The sequence below is a fragment of the Synchytrium microbalum genome (assembly GCF_006535985.1).
Source record: "Synchytrium microbalum strain JEL517 chromosome Unknown SmJEL517_scf0011, whole genome shotgun sequence".
Lineage (NCBI taxonomy): Eukaryota > Fungi > Chytridiomycota > Chytridiomycetes > Synchytriales > Synchytriaceae > Synchytrium > Synchytrium microbalum.
This window is the reverse complement of record NW_022158360.1, coordinates 220,237-240,985: the sequence shown is the minus strand read 5'-3', so window position 1 is coordinate 240,985 and position 20,749 is coordinate 220,237. Positions and strand designations below refer to the sequence as shown.

Sequence of the window (20,749 nt, the reverse complement as noted above, 5' to 3'; positions counted from 1 at the left end):
ATGAACATCTGGTACGAACCGTCCTTAATAACATTCGCAGTCACTTGATTAACTCTTCTATTACTATAGCTTCGTTTCAGACTTCTTCTATCCGTCAGTTGGAGGTGTTGAAGCTCACATGTATCATTTGTCGCAGCGATTGATCAAGCGTGGCCATAAAGTAATGTACAAATGTTATTTGGAAATAAGTTTTCTCCTTGAATTCCTTCACTTTACTCATCTATTCCGTCCTTAAACTCTGCTCTAGGTCATAATCATCACACATCACTACAAGACACGATCTGGAGTTCGTTACTTGACGAATGGATTAAAAGTATACCATATTCCAACGACAATCGTGTATGCTGGATCAACATTTCCAACCGTGTATGGAATGTATGCCATCTTACGTGACATCTTTATACGGGAGGAGATTGATGTGGTTCATGGTCATCAAGTAAAAGACTGTACCTGTCTTTTTTTCTCGATCTTCTCCATGGACCTAATATCAATCGGTTTACTAGGCTTTAAGCAGCTTATGTCAAGAATCTATCGTACTGGCTCGCTTGCTCAACATACACACAGTGTTTACAGATCATTCGCTGTTTGGATTTGCGGACGTCAGTGCTATATTGACCAACAAGCTATTGAAGTTTGCCTTGTCGGATTGTAATGCGGTTATATGTGTCTCAAATACCAGGTATGTGTGTGTGTCCTTGTGTTTGAGAGGTAGTGCCTTTCGTCCCCAGTTGATCATTTTTGCCGCGTAGCAAAGAAAACACGATACTAAGAGCATCACTGGACCCATACAAAGTATATACCATCCCAAACGCTATTGTGGCTGACGACTTCCAACCGAATCCTGATGCAAGAGATCCACACACTGGTAAAAAAAAATTTAAAATATATATATATATGATCTGATGCGACTCCTTCAATCCCCATAGTCACAATCGTAGTAACATCCCGTCTAGTCTACCGCAAAGGCATCGACCTCCTCGTCTCAATAATCCCACGACTCTGTCACCACTTCCCCAAGGTTCGCTTCCTAATCGCTGGTGACGGCCCCAAACGAGTACAACTGGATCAAATGCGTGAACAATACATGCTTGAGTCTCGTGTTGAGCTGATGGGTGCTATACCAGCTAAGAATGTGCGGGATGTGCTTGTGAGGGGTCATATTTTCTTGAATACGAGTTTGACAGAGGCATTTTGTATTGCTATACTTGAGGCTGCTTCGTGCGGGTAAGTGGCAAAAATAGTTGATTTTGGTTCATTGATGGTTTTTCACGACGATCATTTTGTTAGGCTCTTGGTAGTAAGTACAAGAGTAGGTGGAGTACCTGAAATCCTGCCAGAGGATTTGATTCTGTTTGCTCAAGCTGATCAAGATGGTAAAGAAAGCGGAAGCACAAATCTGAACAATGTCAGCACGACACTCACATAACTTTGTATTGTTAGAACTAGTTGCTGCCGTAAGTAAAGCCATTCACCTAATCCAATCGAACGCCATCTCCCCAGAAGCACTACACGAACGAGTCAAATCCATGTACGATTGGTATGATGTGGCTGAACGGACTGAGAAGGTATTGGGAACCCCTCCAAATGTTTTTTTTTTGCTCATCCCTCACATAACTTTTAACACCAAGGTGTATGAACAAGTTATGCAAAGTCCCGAGCGATCTGTTGCAGACATGTTTGAGAGATACAAACGTGTAGGATATGTCGCTGGCCACATCAGTGTGCTGGTTGTCGCTGTTGGGATGATATATCTAGCTCTTTTGGAGTGGATTTTCCCAGCATCGACGATTGAACGGGCTGTGAAGCTTGAGATAACAGATGATTGTTACCAAGACAGGCGGCAAAAGACAAACTGATTCAAACACATGTAAATATGCAGGTAGTAGTAGAAGTGCATTAGATGTAGTATAAGTACAGTAATGTTAATTAATATATGACCAGACACTATTAAGCAATTACGTGCAGTTTCACTGACGCAAATACTGTCGGTGACTTTGCTTAAGCATACAGGCAAACAAAAAAAAATCAGTATGCAGTTGACTCCACATTAGCACCAAGCTCTGAAAAATTCCCAACAACACTACAACTACAAACGACAACCGGTGCGGTCATCTTAGATTATCCAGCAGCAATAAACGAAAATGCAGTCAAGATGGTAAACACCAAGTAAACACCACTTCACGCTGCCCTTCCCGATAAGCCTTGTTCCATAACAAGTAGACTGCAGCTACTGCGGTTTACCCTTAAACATGATTTGGGATGCTTTCAGGTTACGGAAGCGAGGCCGTTAGGGTTAATCCTACAGACTCAAGATTCCTTTTAAGCCTAGGATGGCGCTTGAGATTGCTGCCTCAAAGTTTAGGTGTAGTACGGGGCAACACGGCGATGCTTCAAATTTGAATCAAGATTCTAAAAGTAGTTGATGAGGAGTTTTGAGTTAAACGATTCAATCACGATAGATGTCACTCGTGTTTTCCGTTCATTGTCACATACCCGGACGAGTTTTTACAAGGCTCAACCTAACCAAATATTCTCAACCAGGCAACAATTCAGGTTCCTTCACAGACCACGACTGGTATAGCAAATTCTAAAAAGGGACATTCAGCAGCAAAAGAAGATCAGTCCGAAAGCTCCAATGGATCCTTTACCAAGGACTATGACCAGCTGTAACGTTATACGCCTCCAATGACGTGAGGATCGGAAAACATAAACTATTGTACAAGCAATGGAGTAACAAAGGAAGAATATGGGTTGATTTAAGGACTTCGAGCCTCCATTTTCCAGCCTCAATAGATACTTTCAGCCAGAATTGAATCGGCCGCCTCTTGTGTGTTAGACATGTGTGATAACCAACTACACCAGGGAAACGACGTGCTTGCTTGAGACAGATGACTCTCGTAGGGTCTGAGAATCTAACATGAGGTCACCTCCAGTCCAACTGCGTCAAACTCCTGCGAAGCCCGCAGTAGGCAGCACAGATTGCTATTTTGACGTTTAAGCGTAGTGCGAGGGCGCCAATATGCGGCAGCTATGTGCTGGGTCTAGGAATGATATCATTTTATCTCATACCAGCGCGAGCATCTATGTCAGCCAAATCAACTGGATATTCCCAACCACTCAACCCCGCATTACTGGTTACATGCATTACGGGAAGCATGATTTGTCTAAATACCAAAAGCTGCAAAAATGAGTCAGTAAGAGCGGGGAAAAATGTGGTTGGGCATCAGCTTCATGGGCTGAAGCCTCTACCAAAGACACCAGACTTGCAAATTGCGACGTCTGCATCACATTAAAAGTTTGGTTGTTTTGGCGTCTGGGACCAAGAACGCAGCAGTCCAAAAGAAGAAGTCTCAACAATTAGAGCCAATACAATTGTACCTTTGTTTCCAGCCAGAATTGAACTGGCCACCTTTCGTGTGTTAGACGAATGTGATAACCGACTACACCATGGAAACGATTTGCTGATAATTGTGAGTAACTGATTACATAACGGAACAGGAGCTCACCTCCAAAGCACAAACGAAAGTATCGGCACATCAAGGGTTCTAACCACTTTAGACGCTTGAAGTTGGTGCTGATTTGAAGGACGAGAGCAAGGATATGCGATGCAATTGTGGACCAAAGGCGAGTTGCACCAGCTGGTAAAACAGAATGGCTTCTTGATTCGTCCAACTTGGATGGACCTACAGACGGTCCTTTTCATCCTCATATACAGCAAACGTGTATCGCCGAAGCGATCTGGACCAACTGTGAAACTACATGACAACGAGAGAAGAGCGTAAGTTCAACATTATGACATTACAGTCAAAAAACTTCCACAATGTCCAAAACACATACCAGAAAGCGATTGGATGTAGACCTGAAAGTCGTGCCGCAGCTGCCAGTCGTACGACCACCGTAGTCCTGCAAGGTAAGGCCTCTCGGCATTGGTATCCCACGACAGGGAGAGCGCTGCTCCCTAGGTGTTTATACTGGTGAGGAGCCTGTCCTCGGGTGTTGTTTTACACGTGGGCAGCAACTACGGAGGAATGAGGCTCATCCTGGTGTATACAAGCAACCATGCGTGCAGTTGGTTCTATGAAACCTTGATGCTGGGAGTGCTGAATGGTTAGGAAATGTTTCATGGTAGGGTAGCCAACTGTGCAGTGGTTGGATTATGAATGCAGGTCTATGAAAGTGATGAATTAGAATATGATTTGATGATGAGGGAGCATAATCCTCCGTGTAAATCACAAGAGCGGCGAAAAACTGGGGTGGTAGGTGCTGCTGCGAACCCAAGTCCAACTACAACCAAACAAGCAAGAGGAACCGTCCAGATCTTGATGTACCTTCATAAAGAAACCAATCCCAGGTCTAACTCAGAATAAGGACGTGGTTAGCAAAGCAGCTTTGGACGCCATGTGATAAACCAACAAAATGTGCAAGATCTTTCAACGTTTGCAAGACGAAACGAGCTTAAATGTGTCTTGGGACGTACCATGATAGCTGAGATGCCTCTCGGGTAGCTGAGGCCCCTCTTCCTGGGCTTTCTAGCTGCAGGTTGTTTTCGACGATAATAGGAGAGATTGCCACGGTTTTTTCAGCACTTTATCAATGACGAACATAGTGATAACATTCATATATACGCGTATCAGGAGCATCCACTGCCTGAATTGGTTGTCTACCACGTCACAATTTGCTGTTTGGTCTGCTTTCGTTAGAAGAGGTAATTTCAGTCGCAAACAAGTCAAAGAAGTTCAAATTACGAAGCGTTTTGCGTAATTCACGTAAATGTACGTCTTATCGTCACGTATGAATACTCTTCCCGTACACTTTGTCCTTGCACTCATTTCTGCAAAAACATAAAAACATCATCGACGACAATAGATAGGGACCCAAGCAACCATGGTCTTCCTCCCATCAGTCGTCACCCACTCATCAAACTCTCTGGTAGTAGCTAGGAGACGGGCCCTCGAGCTATATCGAGAATGGATACGTGCGGTAAACAACATTGAATTCAACAACATTTCACTTATATTCTAACACTCGCCCATACACCAGGTCCCTGATGTAGTCGAATTCTACCAGCTTGACCTGCCTCAACCCGTCATCCGCAACCGCATCCGTGCTGAATTTGAAAAGCATCGATTTGTACGAGACCCATCAACCATTGATATACTGCTCTTCAAGGGGAGAACAGAACTAGAAGAAACTATGAATATGTGGAAGCAAAAGACTCATGTATTGAGATTCTTTGATGGCACTGAAAAGAACTCGGATAGGAAGCCTGTTGGGTATCTGGAGAAATTCTATGCTAGGCAATAGAAGGTCACAAACATAATACTTGCGGGATCATCACTTATAAAAGCTTCTACCGCTTTTTTCTTCTAAATATAGTCACGTAGAAAAGAGATGCCATCATCGTGTTGGGTAGACCGGGGTTTTTGTGGGATTCACAAGCTGCGCCGGTTGCAACTTGTTTCGCTTTTCGCGTTATTTTTTGAGTTGGGCTTTCTATATACAAAATGGCTGAAGACCTTATTGACTGGTCTGAACTCTCTGATTTCGAAGAGATTGGCCATGGAAGCTTTGGACAGGTTTGACGCTTTTACCAATTGTTTAACAGACGCGAAAGCTGACTCCCATTTTTGTTCTTCATAGGTATTTCGAGCAGATTATCTAGGAACTGAAGTCGCAGTCAAGGAGTTTCTACACATTGGTCAAGGGTTCGACTTTAAGAAGTACATGACGAGAGAGATGACAATTCTGAAAGAAAGTACGAACCGAACTTTTGTCACTTTTCGTGTCCTTTTTACTCATGACACCACTCCTTGTCTCAAGGCCGTCACCCTAACGTCACGATTTTCATGGGAGTCAGTCAAAATGGCGATAAGCTCTACATGGTGACTGAATACGTACGTTTTGAAGCATATAGCACCAAAGATAATAGCCAATAACACCAATCGTTTCCAGGTACCAGGTGGAGACCTGAAATCTTACCTGGAAGACACTTCAAAGACATGGACGTGGAGACAAGTTATTTCATTTGCTACAGATGTTGCTAGAGCTCTCGCCTACCTGCACGCTCACAACATCATACATCGGGACTTGAAGCCAACGAATCTCCTGTAAAGACCATTTCGCGCTTACAATTGATTGTTTTATGACTCGAGCTTGCTCTTTCAGACGAACTTCAACCAACCTGCAAATCTAACGCCAAACTTGATATACTATAGACTAACCGAAAACAAGCGAATCAAAATCTGCGATTTCGGATTCGCTCGCCAAACCGCCAAATCCAAAGAAGACAAACGTGCCATGTCATATTGCGGAACAGACGCATACATGGCACCCGAAATTGTGCTCGGGATGGAATTTTCCGTCGAGGTCGATATATTCTCATATGGAATCGTCCTTGCCGAGCTCGCTACACGACGAATCGCAGATCCTGATCACCATATCAAACGAGTTATACCAGGGTTTGGTGTTGATGCTGATGAAATCAGGGGCGCTGTACCATCCGACTGTCCACCGGATTTCTTGAATCTGATACTGGAGTGTACGGAAGACGATCCGGAAAAGAGGCCACAGTTGAAGGAGGTGCTGAAGAGGTTGAGGGCTGTGGAGGCGGAGCTGCCTGCTGAGGATGAGATTCATTTGGGGATGCTTAGTGGTAATAATTCATTTACAACCAGCCTTTTTTGCAGTCGTAAAAACCATCAGGCTGACATATTGACTCTTAGGATCACTGCTCCGCTCAAACACGAGTGGACTCGCCCTCAACAAACAGTTTGCAGCATCATCTGGTTCGCTACAGTCAGCTGTTGATTCGCCTTTGAAGAGCAATCTCTCAAATCCTAGTAGTGTTGACGACTTCAGTACGTATCATCGCTCTCTACCGATGAAGTTTTTGAGCAACAGTTCTTCAAGGTATCATATTTCTCACGTAAACCTTGCACGCATAGACTCAATCCATTTGGACCGCTCTCCTTCTCAGGCCCAACCAACTGGTCTTGCAACAGGCAGTATAAGACGGATTGGGCATACTATCCCTCATCGTACGTCGTCCCTCTTGGATTTTTTCCCTTACAGCATATAGAATCTTCTCAAGCCAGCTCACCAACACCTCTCCCACAGGATTCACACTCCTCCGAACACCCACAATGGTCCGCTGCGACCTCTGTCGCCACCGTGTCGGCGTAATGGAACGCCACCTAGTCTGCGACGACTGCAACTCCATCTTCCACAAACGCTGCGCCATAACAGCTCCAGCCTCATGTGGTCTTCCCGTCGAAGTCAGAGAATCCATGAAACTCTTGGCGCCGTCCGTTGATGCGCTCGATCTGACTTCATCACCTGTTTCAGACAAGTCGTCGATTAATGGGAGCAGCCCGTCTGTGAGGCTTGAAATGACAAAGGGGGAGGGAATTGGGAAGGTGCTGGCTAGTACGTCGCCGTCGAGGGATTTTACGACTTCCATGTAAAAAACGGGGGTAAATCATATTATTTAATTTTTTAGACCTTTTTATTCTTGCTATGCGGCAATAAAATATATAAACATCATCTTCCAGCGAATTTGGATATCACGGCGGTTTTTAGTCACTTGACTCAACCACCCTCCTCGCCATTACCACACCCACAAGCACCGCCGTTGCGCCCGCCGAAACCTGTATAAGCAGCATAGCCCAAACCGCATCACAGAAATCCACATCAACCTCATCCTCATACCCCACATTACACACCTCACTCAAAAACTCTTTCTCATCACTCGCAAACACACACACCAGCACCATCCCAACCAGCACAACTCCCAAAAATCCATACCACCACCTCAACACCTTCATCAGCCCCTCCGTATTGCGCATCAGCGTCATCAACACCCCAAGCACGACAGTCACAACCGTAGCACCCATTACAAGATAGTAATCAACCAGCAGCGTGATTTTACTTGCATCCACACGAAATAGCGTCTCTGACTGGTGTAATCCCAACGATCCCGTGATGATGATACCGAGCAGCTGGATTACGAGGAGAATTACAATGTTGAGGATCATTTTGGATGTTGGAATGGTTAGTGTGGTTGGGTTTGAGGAGAGTGGGTAGAAGATTAGCGGGATGGCGGGGATAGTGTAGCGGTTGCTGTCTGATGACTCGAAGGACGTCTGTGTTGTCATTGTGAGGAAGGGTGAGACGAGTGTTTCGATTCCTGTATACCGTGGTGGTGGTGTTACTGTATTGGTTTGGCGAGTGAGAAGGATTGCGGATGGGGAGATGGGTGGTGGTGGTGTTATGAAGTGCGGGCGGGGGTGCTAATGTTTGACAGGTTGGTGAGTGGTTTCAAGCGACATCAAAAACAGGCTTTCAAATATCGTTCAATGCGATGAAATGTATCCAAACTGATACTTACAACTTTAATCTGTTTCACGTCGATAAATCCAACGCTTTGTTTCAGTTTACCGAGACGGCGTGGTGAGCGACGGATTTTTGGGTGGTGGGATGTCAAGGTCTGAGTTAATACTTCAGCCATACAAAAAAGATGGTCTTTTTGATGGTTGTGCTGTGTTTGTGTTAGAGATTTGGGTGTTTTGAAAGTGATGCTACGTTTCAAGTGAAACCGTTGTCGCGCAAAGGTGTCGAAGAATGGCGTTCACGTTATTGAAATGCACGAATCTTCAACGTTGCGAGATTGTCGTGTTGATTCTCATCGTGTTTCCTCATCATTCATCTGCCGACAAAAGACGAATATGTAAGCTTTTTGTATAATACATCAGAGCAGTAGCCGAAAATACGGAAATCGATTCCTTAAAGCATGATAGACCCTCGTCCAAAATCGTATTCTCAAGTAAATGCAAACATATGTTTGGTGGAAGGGAATTCGAAATTTGCCAAGAGGCTATCTACAGAATGCAGTGGTTTAATCCAAACCGCAGTGATGCCAATACATGAATCGTGGCTGCAGAGAGTTGAATTTTCTCTCCTCGTTGCGGTGACAATGTAGAAACGCTCAGTCGTGTGCTGTGTGAGGTGTGAGTCAATAACAGCCAGAGATAAAGGGAAACATGTTTATGAGCTGATGCTATGTAGACAGAAAATGATATACCAAAACGTTTGGGCCTTCCATTACACGGTCAGATGGAAGGAATTTTTTTAGTGTTGGAATCTGCATCATGAAGCGTATTACGCGACAACTTGTCGGTCGTCGTCGTTTGGGTGATTGTATTTGGGGTCTATGAATGTAGAGGTGCTGCTTTTTAGTGTAGATTATTGCTTAAATCGCATTAACAAACATGTTTTGCATAATAAAAATATTCGTAGCTGCAATAGAGAAGCCGCTTGATGTTTCCGTCCGGACTCGAACCGGAGACCGTCTGTGGACCATTATATGTTAGACAGACGTGATAACCAACTACACCACGGAAACTCAGTTGCTTGATGGAATACTATCAATTTTAATGGGCCTTGAGTGTGATACGAGCTCACTTTGTCCAAAAAAGCGTCGCGGAAAGAAAGGACGGCCTATGGAAATGGTTTAAAAAGAATCTAGGAACCAGAGTTGTGGATGAGTCGCAAACCGCAGTTTGGGAGACCAGACGGTATGTAGGACGCAGTCGCGCTAAGGATCGCTGATCGCCTTAAGGAACGATGGTGTGTCAGTCGCGGCTCACTGGTAGTTAATATAGTCGGGCAACAAGTATGGGTTTCCTGGATGGGGAGGTGGTTGGTCATAACTAAGTTGAGGGGCTGACGCAAACGTAATTCCAATAACATATGGGGAGTAGCTAGCAACTTTAGTGGGTTTTAAGTGTTTTAATAATAGTATATTAGCGGGACTATAATCCCAGCAATAAAATGCATGAGCCAAACTGCTGCTGGCAACAAGTTGAGATGCTGACGCAAACGTACTTCCCGGGGAGTAATTTGCGACTTAAGAGGTGTTTAAGTGTTTAAATAGTGTATTTGCGGGACTATAATCCCAATAAAAAGCATGATACAAGAAAAACCAAACTGGATGAAACTAGATACTTTCCATCCAAATTCAACATCATTAAGAGATTACCAGCGATCGGTATAAACCCCCACCTACAAAGTCGCTCATCAGTCATCAACCACATTTTACAGTTCTTGCTGTCGAGACTACAAGGACCAGGACAGAGAGCACTAATCGAAACGTAAAAACTAAGACTATGGACGTGATTCATATATATGACGACCTGAAATGTAAACCAAGCGAGGGAAACTTGGGATGTGGAACTTTATTATTGTTATTGTGAATTCAGGAAAACTACTGAAACTAGGATTTCCAAGCATCTAGATCTTGGCAGCCTTGGAGCCAAGAATCTTTTCCATGAATTTACGTGATACAGCAGAGCTCTCGGGTGTCGCAGACAAGTACATCTAAAAAAAACCAAATCAGTATCAACTTCCATCTTCAAATTCCTAAAACCACACTCTCATCCATCATTACCTGGTAAACATCTTCAGCAGCAATAGCAGCACTCAAACTCATTCCATCAGCCCAATTGTTCAATTCCATCTTGGACAATCTCAATCCGTTGGGCGACAAGGACAGCATCTCGAATGCCATGTTGCGGGCAGTTTCTCGGAGCTTGTCTTCAGGGACTACGTGGTTTACGAGGCCGAATTTGGATGCGCGTTCTAATTTGACAAAAATGTAACCGTGACATCCCGTAAAATAACGTGTATAGCTTTTAACGTACCAGCATCAACAAAACACCCAGTCAAAATCATCTCGGACGCCAATCCACGTCCAACGATCTGAGGCAAGTGGAATGAGATACCACATTCACCACCAGTGAGACCTAATCGTGATGCACCGACACTGAATCTGGAGGAGGGTGTTCCGATACGGACGTCAGCGGCGAGCGTCATTCCTAGACCACCACCGACGGTGGGTCCTTGGTTGCAAGAGATGACAGCTTGTGGGATTCGTCGGAGCTTGAGGACGAGGTTTGAAAAGTTTTGTTGGCCAAGGAGCGAGTCGACTGGTCCGGGACGTGGTTTGGAGTATGCGACAAAGTCCAAGCCTAGATTGAATTCAGGTCAGTGCTGTGTTCAAATACAAGCAATGTCGACGAACGTTACCAGCACAGAATCCACGACCATTTCCAGCCAAGATGATACATCTAACTTTACGACTTTCGGGAGTAGTGTTGTTCAATTCGTCGAGCAGGCTGTGGAGCTCCATGGTCAGAGTTGGGGACAACGAGTTCAAGAATGTAGGGCGGTTGAGAATAATCCATAAGAGTTCGCCATTGTGCTCTTCGACGAGCTCCAGAGTTTCGAGCTTGCGCTTGCTATATATAGAGGATGAGATTAGTATTGCGGATCAGGCTGAAACGTTGGAAATGTTGAACTGCGTTGTATTTGTGTTTGGTAGCAAAGTTCGGTCGCTACAACTGCCGATGTAGGTCTAGCACAAGCCAAACATACCTGAATGGGACAAACATGTTTGATATAGCTTTACAGTAGGTTTAAATAGCTTGTTGCGTTGTAATGGGTTGTAGGTGGTGCACGAAAAAGTTGTGGTCGTCACTTTCCAAAACTCGGAATCATGGTTCACCCCAAGCGAGGAAAAAGCTAGCCGAAGCATTCCAGTAAGAATCAGGCCACGGATTCACGGTGCTGGTAGTGGACAATTCATGCTAACGCGGTTGCATTTAGGATCAAAAACCACCTCATAATCCCTTTTCTCGCCCAAGTTTTGTTGTCAACAACCAACATCATATCAGCTCAGTGGCGACACCTGGGATCAACACCCAAGATCTTTCAGCAGTCTACAATTTACCCTTATCAAGTCGGCTCTGCATCAAACCTTGGTAACAAATTGCGCAGGAACCTCCTAAAACCTCTCAATTTTTCGCACCACTCCCACCTCTCTCACTCCATCTGGAGATGCACAAACACCACCTCTTAATATCCCTCATACTACTCCCCCCGCTCTTCCTCCCACTTGCCTTCTCATCACCGTCCTGGACCCTCTACGCATTAGCAGCCGACAGATACTGGAGCTCAGTATCATACAACGACGCAACATGCAGCGGCAATTGGAGCGCATCTGCAACGCTAGGGTATATGCGATCTCTCCCTCAAAAACCTCCCCATCCAAAACCTCACACGATTTTACAGTCTAGGCTGCCTGCCCTCCTCAACATCCTACACTCTAGCTTCCTGCACCTCCCAGAAACTGACACTCTCAAACTGCACTGATGCTATGTGTACATCGTGTGTGTCAATTGGTGCGTATCAGGGAGAGTGTGATGCTGGCACCAGGTATATGTGTGGTATGCCGTATCAAGCACCCACTGCGTACGCTGAGACGGTGACGATCGGTGGAGATTGTGATGATACGGCCAAGTTCTTGGCTGCGAGTGTGTATGCAGTGGGATCGTGTGTTAATACAGGGACGTTGTCGAGTCCTGTCTACAAGGTATACCGCATTCGTAAGAGTATATACATGAGATAGTGTTCATTAACGCAATTTAATACAGAAAGTGAATTGTAACGGCTCCATACCAATTGTGCAAAAGGTAACGTAACTGGCTTCGTTAGAAACCAGACCCATTCTTACCAACGTTCTCGTCTTACCCAGTGCTCTGAAGACACATGCACATTTTGCCAGGCATACAACAATATCTCGTATCCATCATGTGGGAGTGGAATGTTTGCGCAACAGTAAGATATACTTGATCGCGTCGTTTCATTCGATCTACGCCTAACTTGTTGGTTTTGTAGAGCATTATGTCTTGCCACAACTAGTGGAGTAAGCTCCATATATTCGTATAATAGCGTTTGGATGCTTGTGGCACTAGTTATATCTCTGTTTGTGCCGTAACGCGACAATTCTCAAGTTTAATATACAAGTACACATTATAAAGACAGTTTTACGCGCTCCAGCCAACACGAAACACGTTACGAAACTTGCGCTCCAAATCCCTGCCCACAAGCAACACCTGCCCCTCGCAGTCCTAGTCTCAAACCCATACAAAATCCACCCCACACAGCACAATGAGCAGCACCGGCATACTCACAATAATCATAATCCTCATACTCGGCGCGGCAGCTCTCCTCTCATTCGGCACATCATCCACCATCACCACCACAACACCCGTTGACTCTCTCATAACATCACAACCAACAACATCAAAAAAGAAGAAACCACCACCAGCATCCAAAAAGAAATCCAAACCTGAACCCGAGCTAGAAAATCCCGCTGCTGCATCCGTCAAACCTGTTCTGGAAGACGAGGACAATGGCACAACATCACGGCATCTGAATGTCGAAAGCTCTGTACAATACGAAGAAGAACAGCCGCATCGTGTGGCTGAAGATACATCATGGTCGCAGGTTGCCAGTACGTCAATCACTTGTCTCTTTTTTGTAGCTGAAGCTCACAAACGTTTGTTTTAGAATCAGGAGCTCCCAAAATGAAGGAACTCAAACCACGCACGCTTGAATCGTGGTCTACTGTTGCTAGTAAACTTCCACACCACTCTTTTATGCCTCTGCGACATGCATCTCACCAAATACGTTTTGATAGAATCATCTATAGACACACTATCACGTCACGACGACGATGAGGCCAAGGACGCATCATCATCATCTGCTGGCAGTACGTATCTCTGTTATCTCAAACGTGTAAACTGCAGAATCTAACAACGTCATATAAACGAAACCACAGAAACTCTACGCATCCTCCCTCCCACCACCAAACCACCCCAACCACAACACCGTCGCACCTACACGCAGCAAGAAGAAGTCACAAAGAAGCAGCGTGAGAATGCGCATAAGAAGGAGCAGGCTGCTAGAGCAAAAGTAAACGTCTTCATACGCCATCATCTATTTCCAAAAGTCTGATGCTTTGTTTTTGATAGGCAGAAGCCCAAGCAATTCAAGAAGAGCGCTTGAAACACCACCGTGCCGAGCAAGCGCGACTACGGAACGAGGCTGCGAGGAAGCAGGCGCTTGAGCAGGAGATGCATCGGTTGATGCAGAGGGGGGCTGTGTTGGAGGCAAGTCGTACTAGATAAAGGTGTTGTGGTGGTTGTAAATATTATAAAAAAATACATACGTGTAGACTCGCAACATTGCTCTTCTTACTCTCCTTTGCAAACAGAAACAAGACAAGAAAAGCATCGTATGCGTGAAAAAGCTATTCGTTTATTGTCTCTATATAGAATCACAAGTGCAAAGTATAGAAGAAAGAACACCACTACCACCACTACAACTACCACCAACGAAACCTCAATAAACAAATCTTATGTTTTTTCTTCTTCTCAACTACTAGTTGTACCAACCGACGCATCAGACGGTGTCGCAGAATTGAAATGTGAAAATGTCGATTTACTCAGGAGGCTGTCGTGTTTGCTCTTCTTCAACCTCCTGTACCGTCTTTCCAGTCTTGACCTCAATGTCCTTTTTGATTGCGTCGGCCCATTCTGTTAGACTCTTGCCTCTGAGAATAGCCACGATTATAACAGTCATGTTATCGCAACCGACACCACCCAATTCAGAATCTGAGGCTAGACAACGATCCATTATTTGTTCACATATTGAGCCGAGGTTTCCTCGTGTTGTGGCGATTCGGACACGGACAAAGTCGACTACGTCTTGGTTTGACATGCAGTCCCAGATACCTGATAGGATTCAAATGGTTTGTGTAAACAAGGGTGGACTTTGACAGGCAAAAAAATCGACCATATATATATTACAAACCATCACAGGCCAACACCAGGAACTCATCATCTTCAGTCATTTGTCGTGTGATTATCTCTGGATTGACGGTGACTATTTGATCTTCGGCTGGTAGTTGTGGGCTCTGTTTAAAGTCAAAGTCGCCTATGGCCCTTGATAAAGCCAAGTTTCCTGCAAAAAAAGTGTCAGATGAATTTGAAGCGTAATGCTTCTGTTTCAGTTTTTCTGTCATCATACCATTGACACGTCCAAACTCCACAAAGCCGCCCGCGGCAACGATTCTCCTTGACTCTTCTAATGGGATGAAAATTTGAGTGAGATGTTTCAAGGTCGCCAACATGCAAAAAAAGGGAAAGAAATGGCAGGACTACGCCGGAAACGGCATACAACTCGTCATTACATACAAACATACCTGGATTGACTGGCTTGTGATCATACGACATGGGCTCAGCAACGCCCTTGACAGACAAGACAGCTCGAGAATCTCCAGCATTCCCACAAATAACTTTGCCATCATCTGTGAGTATAGCACATACAGCTGTACACCCTGATGGATCATTAACAAAGGCCTTATCTAAAACAACAAAGTGTCATCACAACGCAAAAAACAATCCCATATAAAGGACTAATGCTAAAATCCATACCAGCTCTCAAATCCACATCAATACCCAAATACCCCGATCGTATCGACTCTTCAAAGTTACCCGCTATGAATGCAGGATCACTTGCTATTCGATTGTGGAGCTGACTTCCTGCGTACTGAGCTACAGCTGCACCACCGTGTCCGTCATAGACAGCAAAGAAGGCGACAGTTGGAGGTTGGGTTGGTGGAGATGGTATATGCGACGGGGTTGTTAGTCTCAATAGTGTTGTGTGGGCGTCTTCCATGCCTGACGAAAGAGGAGCAAAAAAGATTGTCAGCAACGCATACACGCTTCATATGATGATCATTGCAACTCACTTATTCTCCACCCCTGCATACTAGAAGAACCCCATGCGTATCTGGTGTCTTCGGCGCTTTCTGTCTCCTTGTCGACTATTGGTTCTGATAGTGTTTGACCCATCGTATAATAATATGCTAGAAATTAAATGAGATGTATAAAAAGTGCCCTATGATAACAAGTGCATGTTGTTAGTTCACACATATGTCGCGTTTGTCCTACAGTCGTCGCCCACAAAATAATTTGTCTGTTTTGATTGCTTGTCAAAAGTCAAATGCATTCGAATCAAGAGATAAGATCAAAAAAGATGGTGTGGCAGCTATGACATCCATTTCATTGACGGAAACCAAACATCTTGACAATTCACCATTTTGGATAATGTCGCGATGGGTTTGCCACGACATACATCCAAACATACAAGGTACAGTACATTCAAGGTTACCTTTAATAATATAAATCCAATGAGTGGCTGCTGGCTGCTATAGTATTCTACTAGATGAGCAAAAGAGAAGCGAACTAGATTGTTTTAAAAGGTGGGAATGAGTGAGCAAGTTTGTTCAATGTAAGTTCGTCAGTGGAAGTAAGAGCAGACTGTAGTATAGGCGTACTTGATGCTTCGCCTTCTTGTAGTTATTACACGGTGACTGCTCACCTCTACTGCTGACGGCCGATTTTTAAAAAACGAAACGGCATGTGTAAAGTTTTCGCTACTTGAAAACCAGGCTTGAAAATATAGGAATTGTATGGATATTTAGACGTGATTTACACCATCTAATCACCGTTACAATCGAATTTGTACGAGCGATTCCAATGGCATGTGCTTGCTCAGCGTGAATCGACGTCATTGCAAGATCTTGAACAGAAGGTTTTGCTTCAAATTATGAGCCTGCGAATATACTCTTAAACACCAGTACTTTCTTAGACCGATTGGTTTATCTCTTGTAGCTCAAATCCAGTCTTTCTTCCGCTCCAAACTCACACCTGAACAACCAACCAATTCACATGGTCTACTTTTAAACTAGCAACAACTGCCATGGCTCAAGTAGCTGGCACCGTGAACCCCGATACTTCAATCGGCCAACAACAACCATCATCAACCACCACAATCCATAACGCTTCTTGGACGAGATTTCGGGACTTGATTGCCACAATCGTCGGTGGTCTACAGGCCGACGTCTCATTGCAGCACTGGACTGCAAATCTAGCCGGAACTAGCGCTCTCTTGGTGTTTACATACATAACTCTGGGCTCGGTGATCGAAATCTCATGCAACCAGATCAAGCGATTGGCACCATCGGCAGCAGCCAAAACAAGTAGCATAGGTGCCAGACCAGTTGTATCGCCTGCTAGAGCATCGGTGGTAGTGCCTCCACCAAAGATCACTACAATTGTCGCAAAACCAGTAGCTCGTACAAAGTGGCTGTTCAGGCTCGTATCTACTGGAGGCATGCTATTTGTAGCGTATCGTGTATGTGTATGGTATGCTATGCGTCAGATTAAACCTAGACCGGTACGTGCTTTGTTGTATGGTTTGGAAAAAGTCTGATTCTTGTTAACAATTGTCTCACAATGTATAGATCTTAAAAGTTCCATCACGGACGGCGTCGCTTGTAGTGGCACCTCCAGCTATTGTACAGATATCGAAGCCTGTTGTGCCTGTTACGGCTGAGTCCCCCGTTGTGGTGGCTAGAGAACTGCCAGCAACATATCAACCTGACGTTCTTCCTGACACATGCCCCGAGTCTCCGCCACCACCATATACTGAAAACACGGCTATAGCACCGATTTCCAAAGGAATAATAGTCGAAACGCCAAACACATTAGTAAACGCAGTCGTCATGAAAGCGCTCGATACTGTAAAACAGGACATATTACAAGACGTATCAGTCAAACAGGCTACCAAGAATGTAGGAAACTTGCCACCACGTGCAGAAACTCCAGATATACTACGCAGACAAGACCAAGTATCGAAAAGATCCGGCACTCCACAACCAGTGGCAGTGGTGCAACATCGACCTAGTTTACAAACCGCTGATTCAATACGTAGCATACCGTCAGGCAGTGCCCGTCTTGTATTTGACAAGAAGGGAGCATCAAAATCTCGAACACAAGCAGCAGAGCCACCCAAATCAGCATTTGAAGGGTATCGAGTCATTGCTCGTCCGACTGATGGGTCAGCGCCGATTCCACCTACACGGACGATAATGGATAAACGGTTTGGGAGGAGTAGTACTGTGCGTCCGTTTAAAAAGACGTTGCCATTGCCACCTGGTACGGAAGTTTATATTTCATTGCAAATATGCTCTCTGTTTCTGCTAGGTTCAATTTTCTCAACCATTGTATTTATTTTTAGGTACTTCTACTCCAGGTGGAGTCGTACGGGAACGCCCACCAGTTCCATCACTCTCCGGCTACAACACCGTAGCCAGGTTCTCAGACGAGGCCGTGCAAGCCCGACGCCAACAACGTGTCGACGAGAGCAGCAAATCAACTTCAGGCAGAAGCACACCAGTGCCCCAACCTATAATAACACGCCCAGTATCCCGCATGTCGGAAGACGCACCCTCCATCCCGTCCATATCACCATCCCTCGAAACAGACGATATGCTAGGCTCCATCATGAGCGCCATCGAAAAGGACGTCGTAGTTGAGCCTGAGTTGATACTTGATCATGTAGAGATTCGACCGCCGCTTATCAACATGCATGGTGTCGAGCAACCTGTGATTGTAACATCGCCGGTAACTTCAACACCATCATCGCCTATAATGAACTCAACGGAAGTAAAACACAGTCCAAGTCCCATAGCATGGCAGTACACGCCTGAAGGACGGCGTATACTGGCGTGGGAGATGCATCCTAATCGTGATGAATGGGCCGATCCGGTTACGAGGCAGGACGTGCAGGTTGGTGGGGACGAGAGGGTGTGTTGGGCTGCTGTGAGTATGCAGGGGTGGCGAGAAGGTATGTGAAGCTGTTGTGAAGTCGTGTTTTGACAAACCCATTAAATACTCTTGGGTTTTTCGCTCCGTGTGCATTATGTCTACATCAATTTCTATCACGTTTGTCATGACTCATGTTCTCTTCTATTTCATTCAACCTAGAAATGGAAGACGAACATACCGCAATCCTAAACCTATCATCTACAACATCTCTATCCGACATCTCTTCACCAGCTACAAACGCATACTATCCCAAAGTCAAAGTCCCTGCATGTTCATTCTCATCGTCCCCAGTCTCGCTCTTTGCAGTATTTGACGGACATGGTGGTGAAGCATGTGCCAAGGTAGCGTCGCTCGGCCTCCCGCTCCGAGTCGCACGAGACGAAGCATTCAGACGCGGAGACTACAAATCTGCGTTACGGAATGGGTATCTGGGCGTTGATGCTGATATGCAATCAGGTAATACATTCAGTTCTAAAGCTGTCTTTTTGTTGGTCTGCCATAACACACTTTTTTTCGCAGATCCAGAACTAGGCCAAGACGTCGCAGGCTGCACAGCCGTAACAGCTCTCATAACACCCGACTACAGAATCCTCGTCGCAAACGCAGGCGACTCTCGTGCAGTGCTCTCATCATCAGGTGACGCGCTCCCACTCTCATTCGATCATAAACCCACCAACCCAGACGAGTACGCACGTATCCGTACAGCTGGCTCGTTTGTGGAAAACGGGCGTGTGGATGGGAATCTGGCGCTAAGTCGCGCGCTTGGAGATTTCGAGTACAAGCAGAACGTCATGCTGAGTCCTGAAAGGCAGATCGTCACGGCGAATCCGGATGTTGTGGAGAGAAGGTGTAGAGATGGGGATGAGTTTGTGGTGCTGGCTTGTGATGGTAATGCCTTGATGTTCACCATGTGTTTTTTTGCACATGGAAGCAAAACATTAAAGTGTTGTATACTAGGTATATGGGACTGCATGACAAACCAAGAATGCATTGATTTCCTGCGCCAGTGTATCGTGCTCTCCACACACGCAAACCCAATCCAGGATGCGTCTCAACAGCTGCTGTAGGTTCTTTAGTCACGTTTGGAAGCTTGCATTTGATACTGAATCTTTATATTAATTTCTTAAAGGGACTACTGTATGGGGTCTAGTCCTGATGACTATTGTGGAACGGATAACATGACGGTTCTTGTGGTGGCGTTGTTGAAGGGCAGGAAGGTGGATGAGTGGGTTAGTGATATACGGAGAAGGTATTTGATTATTGTTGACAAAGTCGTTTCGCACTTGTGATTCTGATAAAGTTTTTGTTATAGGATGGCGACAGAACCACCACGCCGTACAAGCCAGCAAGTTACACCACCTCTAAGTCCAGCTCCATGACACATGTATTATAATTAGTTAGAAATACTTCTTTACAAATATCACAAAAACACACATCAAAATCACACCAAGATTACGACAGATTACGACAGATGTACTTGGATTCCGACCAAACGCCCTGCTGACTTAGTTTGTTTCGAATTAGATAACGCAATTCATGCAGGACCCCAACATATTGATACAGACCTCTGCTTCAACCAAGCCTAGAACCAGCAGCTACAATGCCCCAAAGCTGACAAGACTTTATGTTCTGCAGGTGCTTGCTGCTAGAAAATCTGGATCATCGGCACAACCAGCTGTTGAGAGATTTCCTAGAGACAAGGAATTTCGCCCTAGGTGGAAACTGGACTTGTTAGATGCTTTTGCTGATATCGTCAATGGGGAGAATGCCTGCACGGCCTGCTACCTGAGTGAATCGGAAAGGGTGATATATCTATCTGTAAATAGTGATCACAACCTTGCTAGAACTGTGGAATTTACAAATACTGAGTGGAACAAGATGAAAAAGATTACTACTATCAAAGACGTAACCCATGTAAACAGTCGTGACTGCGATGCTCTCGTCACTGAAATCTTACACACTCGTACCAAGTATTTGAAGGCTTTGCTGAAACGGAAGACTCCCAAGCAATCCAGAATATACTACAATTGTGCCAAAGTCTGAAAATCCACAAAACAGCTTTTGCACCTTTCTTCGAGGTTGTAAAACTTCAATGGATGCACTTGTGACTCTGACAGTGTTTTGTGATGTAGGATGGCAACCAAGGAAGTTACACCACCGCTAAGTCCAGCTCC

At 45.1% G+C, this 20,749-nt stretch overlaps 6 protein-coding genes across 6 annotated transcripts; 4 read left to right on the top strand and 2 right to left on the bottom strand.

The window, feature by feature from the left end:
• Nucleotides 1–1,889, top strand: SPT14 (phosphatidylinositol N-acetylglucosaminyltransferase; the record flags this gene model as incomplete). The annotated part of the gene is made up of 10 exons (XM_031168505.1): nucleotides 1–11; nucleotides 70–160; nucleotides 248–436; nucleotides 504–679; nucleotides 750–865; nucleotides 927–1,224; nucleotides 1,288–1,373; nucleotides 1,441–1,565; nucleotides 1,629–1,799; nucleotides 1,887–1,889. The coding sequence occupies 10 exons, from the start codon at nucleotides 1–3 to the stop codon at nucleotides 1,887–1,889; spliced, it is 1,266 nt and encodes a 421-aa protein (XP_031025470.1).
• Nucleotides 1,890–4,884: 2,995 nt separating this feature from the next.
• Nucleotides 4,885–5,304, top strand: SmJEL517_g02576 (uncharacterized protein; the record flags this gene model as incomplete). Its single annotated transcript, XM_031168504.1, has 2 exons — nucleotides 4,885–4,980; nucleotides 5,041–5,304. 2 exons carry the CDS (start codon nucleotides 4,885–4,887, stop codon nucleotides 5,302–5,304), a joined length of 360 nt encoding a protein of 119 aa, XP_031025471.1.
• A 200-nt stretch (nucleotides 5,305–5,504) lies between these two features.
• On the top strand, nucleotides 5,505–7,463 carry SmJEL517_g02575 (uncharacterized protein; the record flags this gene model as incomplete). Its single annotated transcript, XM_031168503.1, has 8 exons — nucleotides 5,505–5,576; nucleotides 5,641–5,755; nucleotides 5,821–5,894; nucleotides 5,953–6,107; nucleotides 6,216–6,652; nucleotides 6,723–6,857; nucleotides 6,945–7,037; nucleotides 7,117–7,463. 8 exons carry the CDS (start codon nucleotides 5,505–5,507, stop codon nucleotides 7,461–7,463), a joined length of 1,428 nt encoding a protein of 475 aa, XP_031025468.1.
• Nucleotides 7,464–10,287: 2,824 nt separating this feature from the next.
• On the bottom strand, nucleotides 10,288–11,447 carry SmJEL517_g02574 (uncharacterized protein; the record flags this gene model as incomplete). Its single annotated transcript, XM_031168502.1, has 5 exons — nucleotides 10,288–10,374; nucleotides 10,445–10,635; nucleotides 10,698–11,024; nucleotides 11,083–11,294; nucleotides 11,431–11,447. The coding sequence occupies 5 exons, from the start codon at nucleotides 11,445–11,447 to the stop codon at nucleotides 10,288–10,290; spliced, it is 834 nt and encodes a 277-aa protein (XP_031025469.1).
• Nucleotides 11,448–14,340: 2,893 nt separating this feature from the next.
• SmJEL517_g02573 (uncharacterized protein) lies at nucleotides 14,341–15,755 on the bottom strand (the record flags this gene model as incomplete). The annotated part of the gene is made up of 6 exons (XM_031168501.1): nucleotides 14,341–14,633; nucleotides 14,713–14,862; nucleotides 14,929–14,985; nucleotides 15,104–15,265; nucleotides 15,336–15,581; nucleotides 15,653–15,755. 6 exons carry the CDS (start codon nucleotides 15,753–15,755, stop codon nucleotides 14,341–14,343), a joined length of 1,011 nt encoding a protein of 336 aa, XP_031025474.1.
• A 910-nt stretch (nucleotides 15,756–16,665) lies between these two features.
• SmJEL517_g02572 (uncharacterized protein) lies at nucleotides 16,666–20,618 on the top strand (the record flags this gene model as incomplete). Its single annotated transcript, XM_031168500.1, has 9 exons — nucleotides 16,666–17,142; nucleotides 17,210–17,903; nucleotides 17,986–18,594; nucleotides 18,735–19,031; nucleotides 19,095–19,463; nucleotides 19,533–19,638; nucleotides 19,705–19,804; nucleotides 19,888–19,959; nucleotides 20,100–20,618. 9 exons carry the CDS (start codon nucleotides 16,666–16,668, stop codon nucleotides 20,616–20,618), a joined length of 3,243 nt encoding a protein of 1,080 aa, XP_031025475.1.
• Nucleotides 20,619–20,749: the final 131 nt, after the last annotated feature.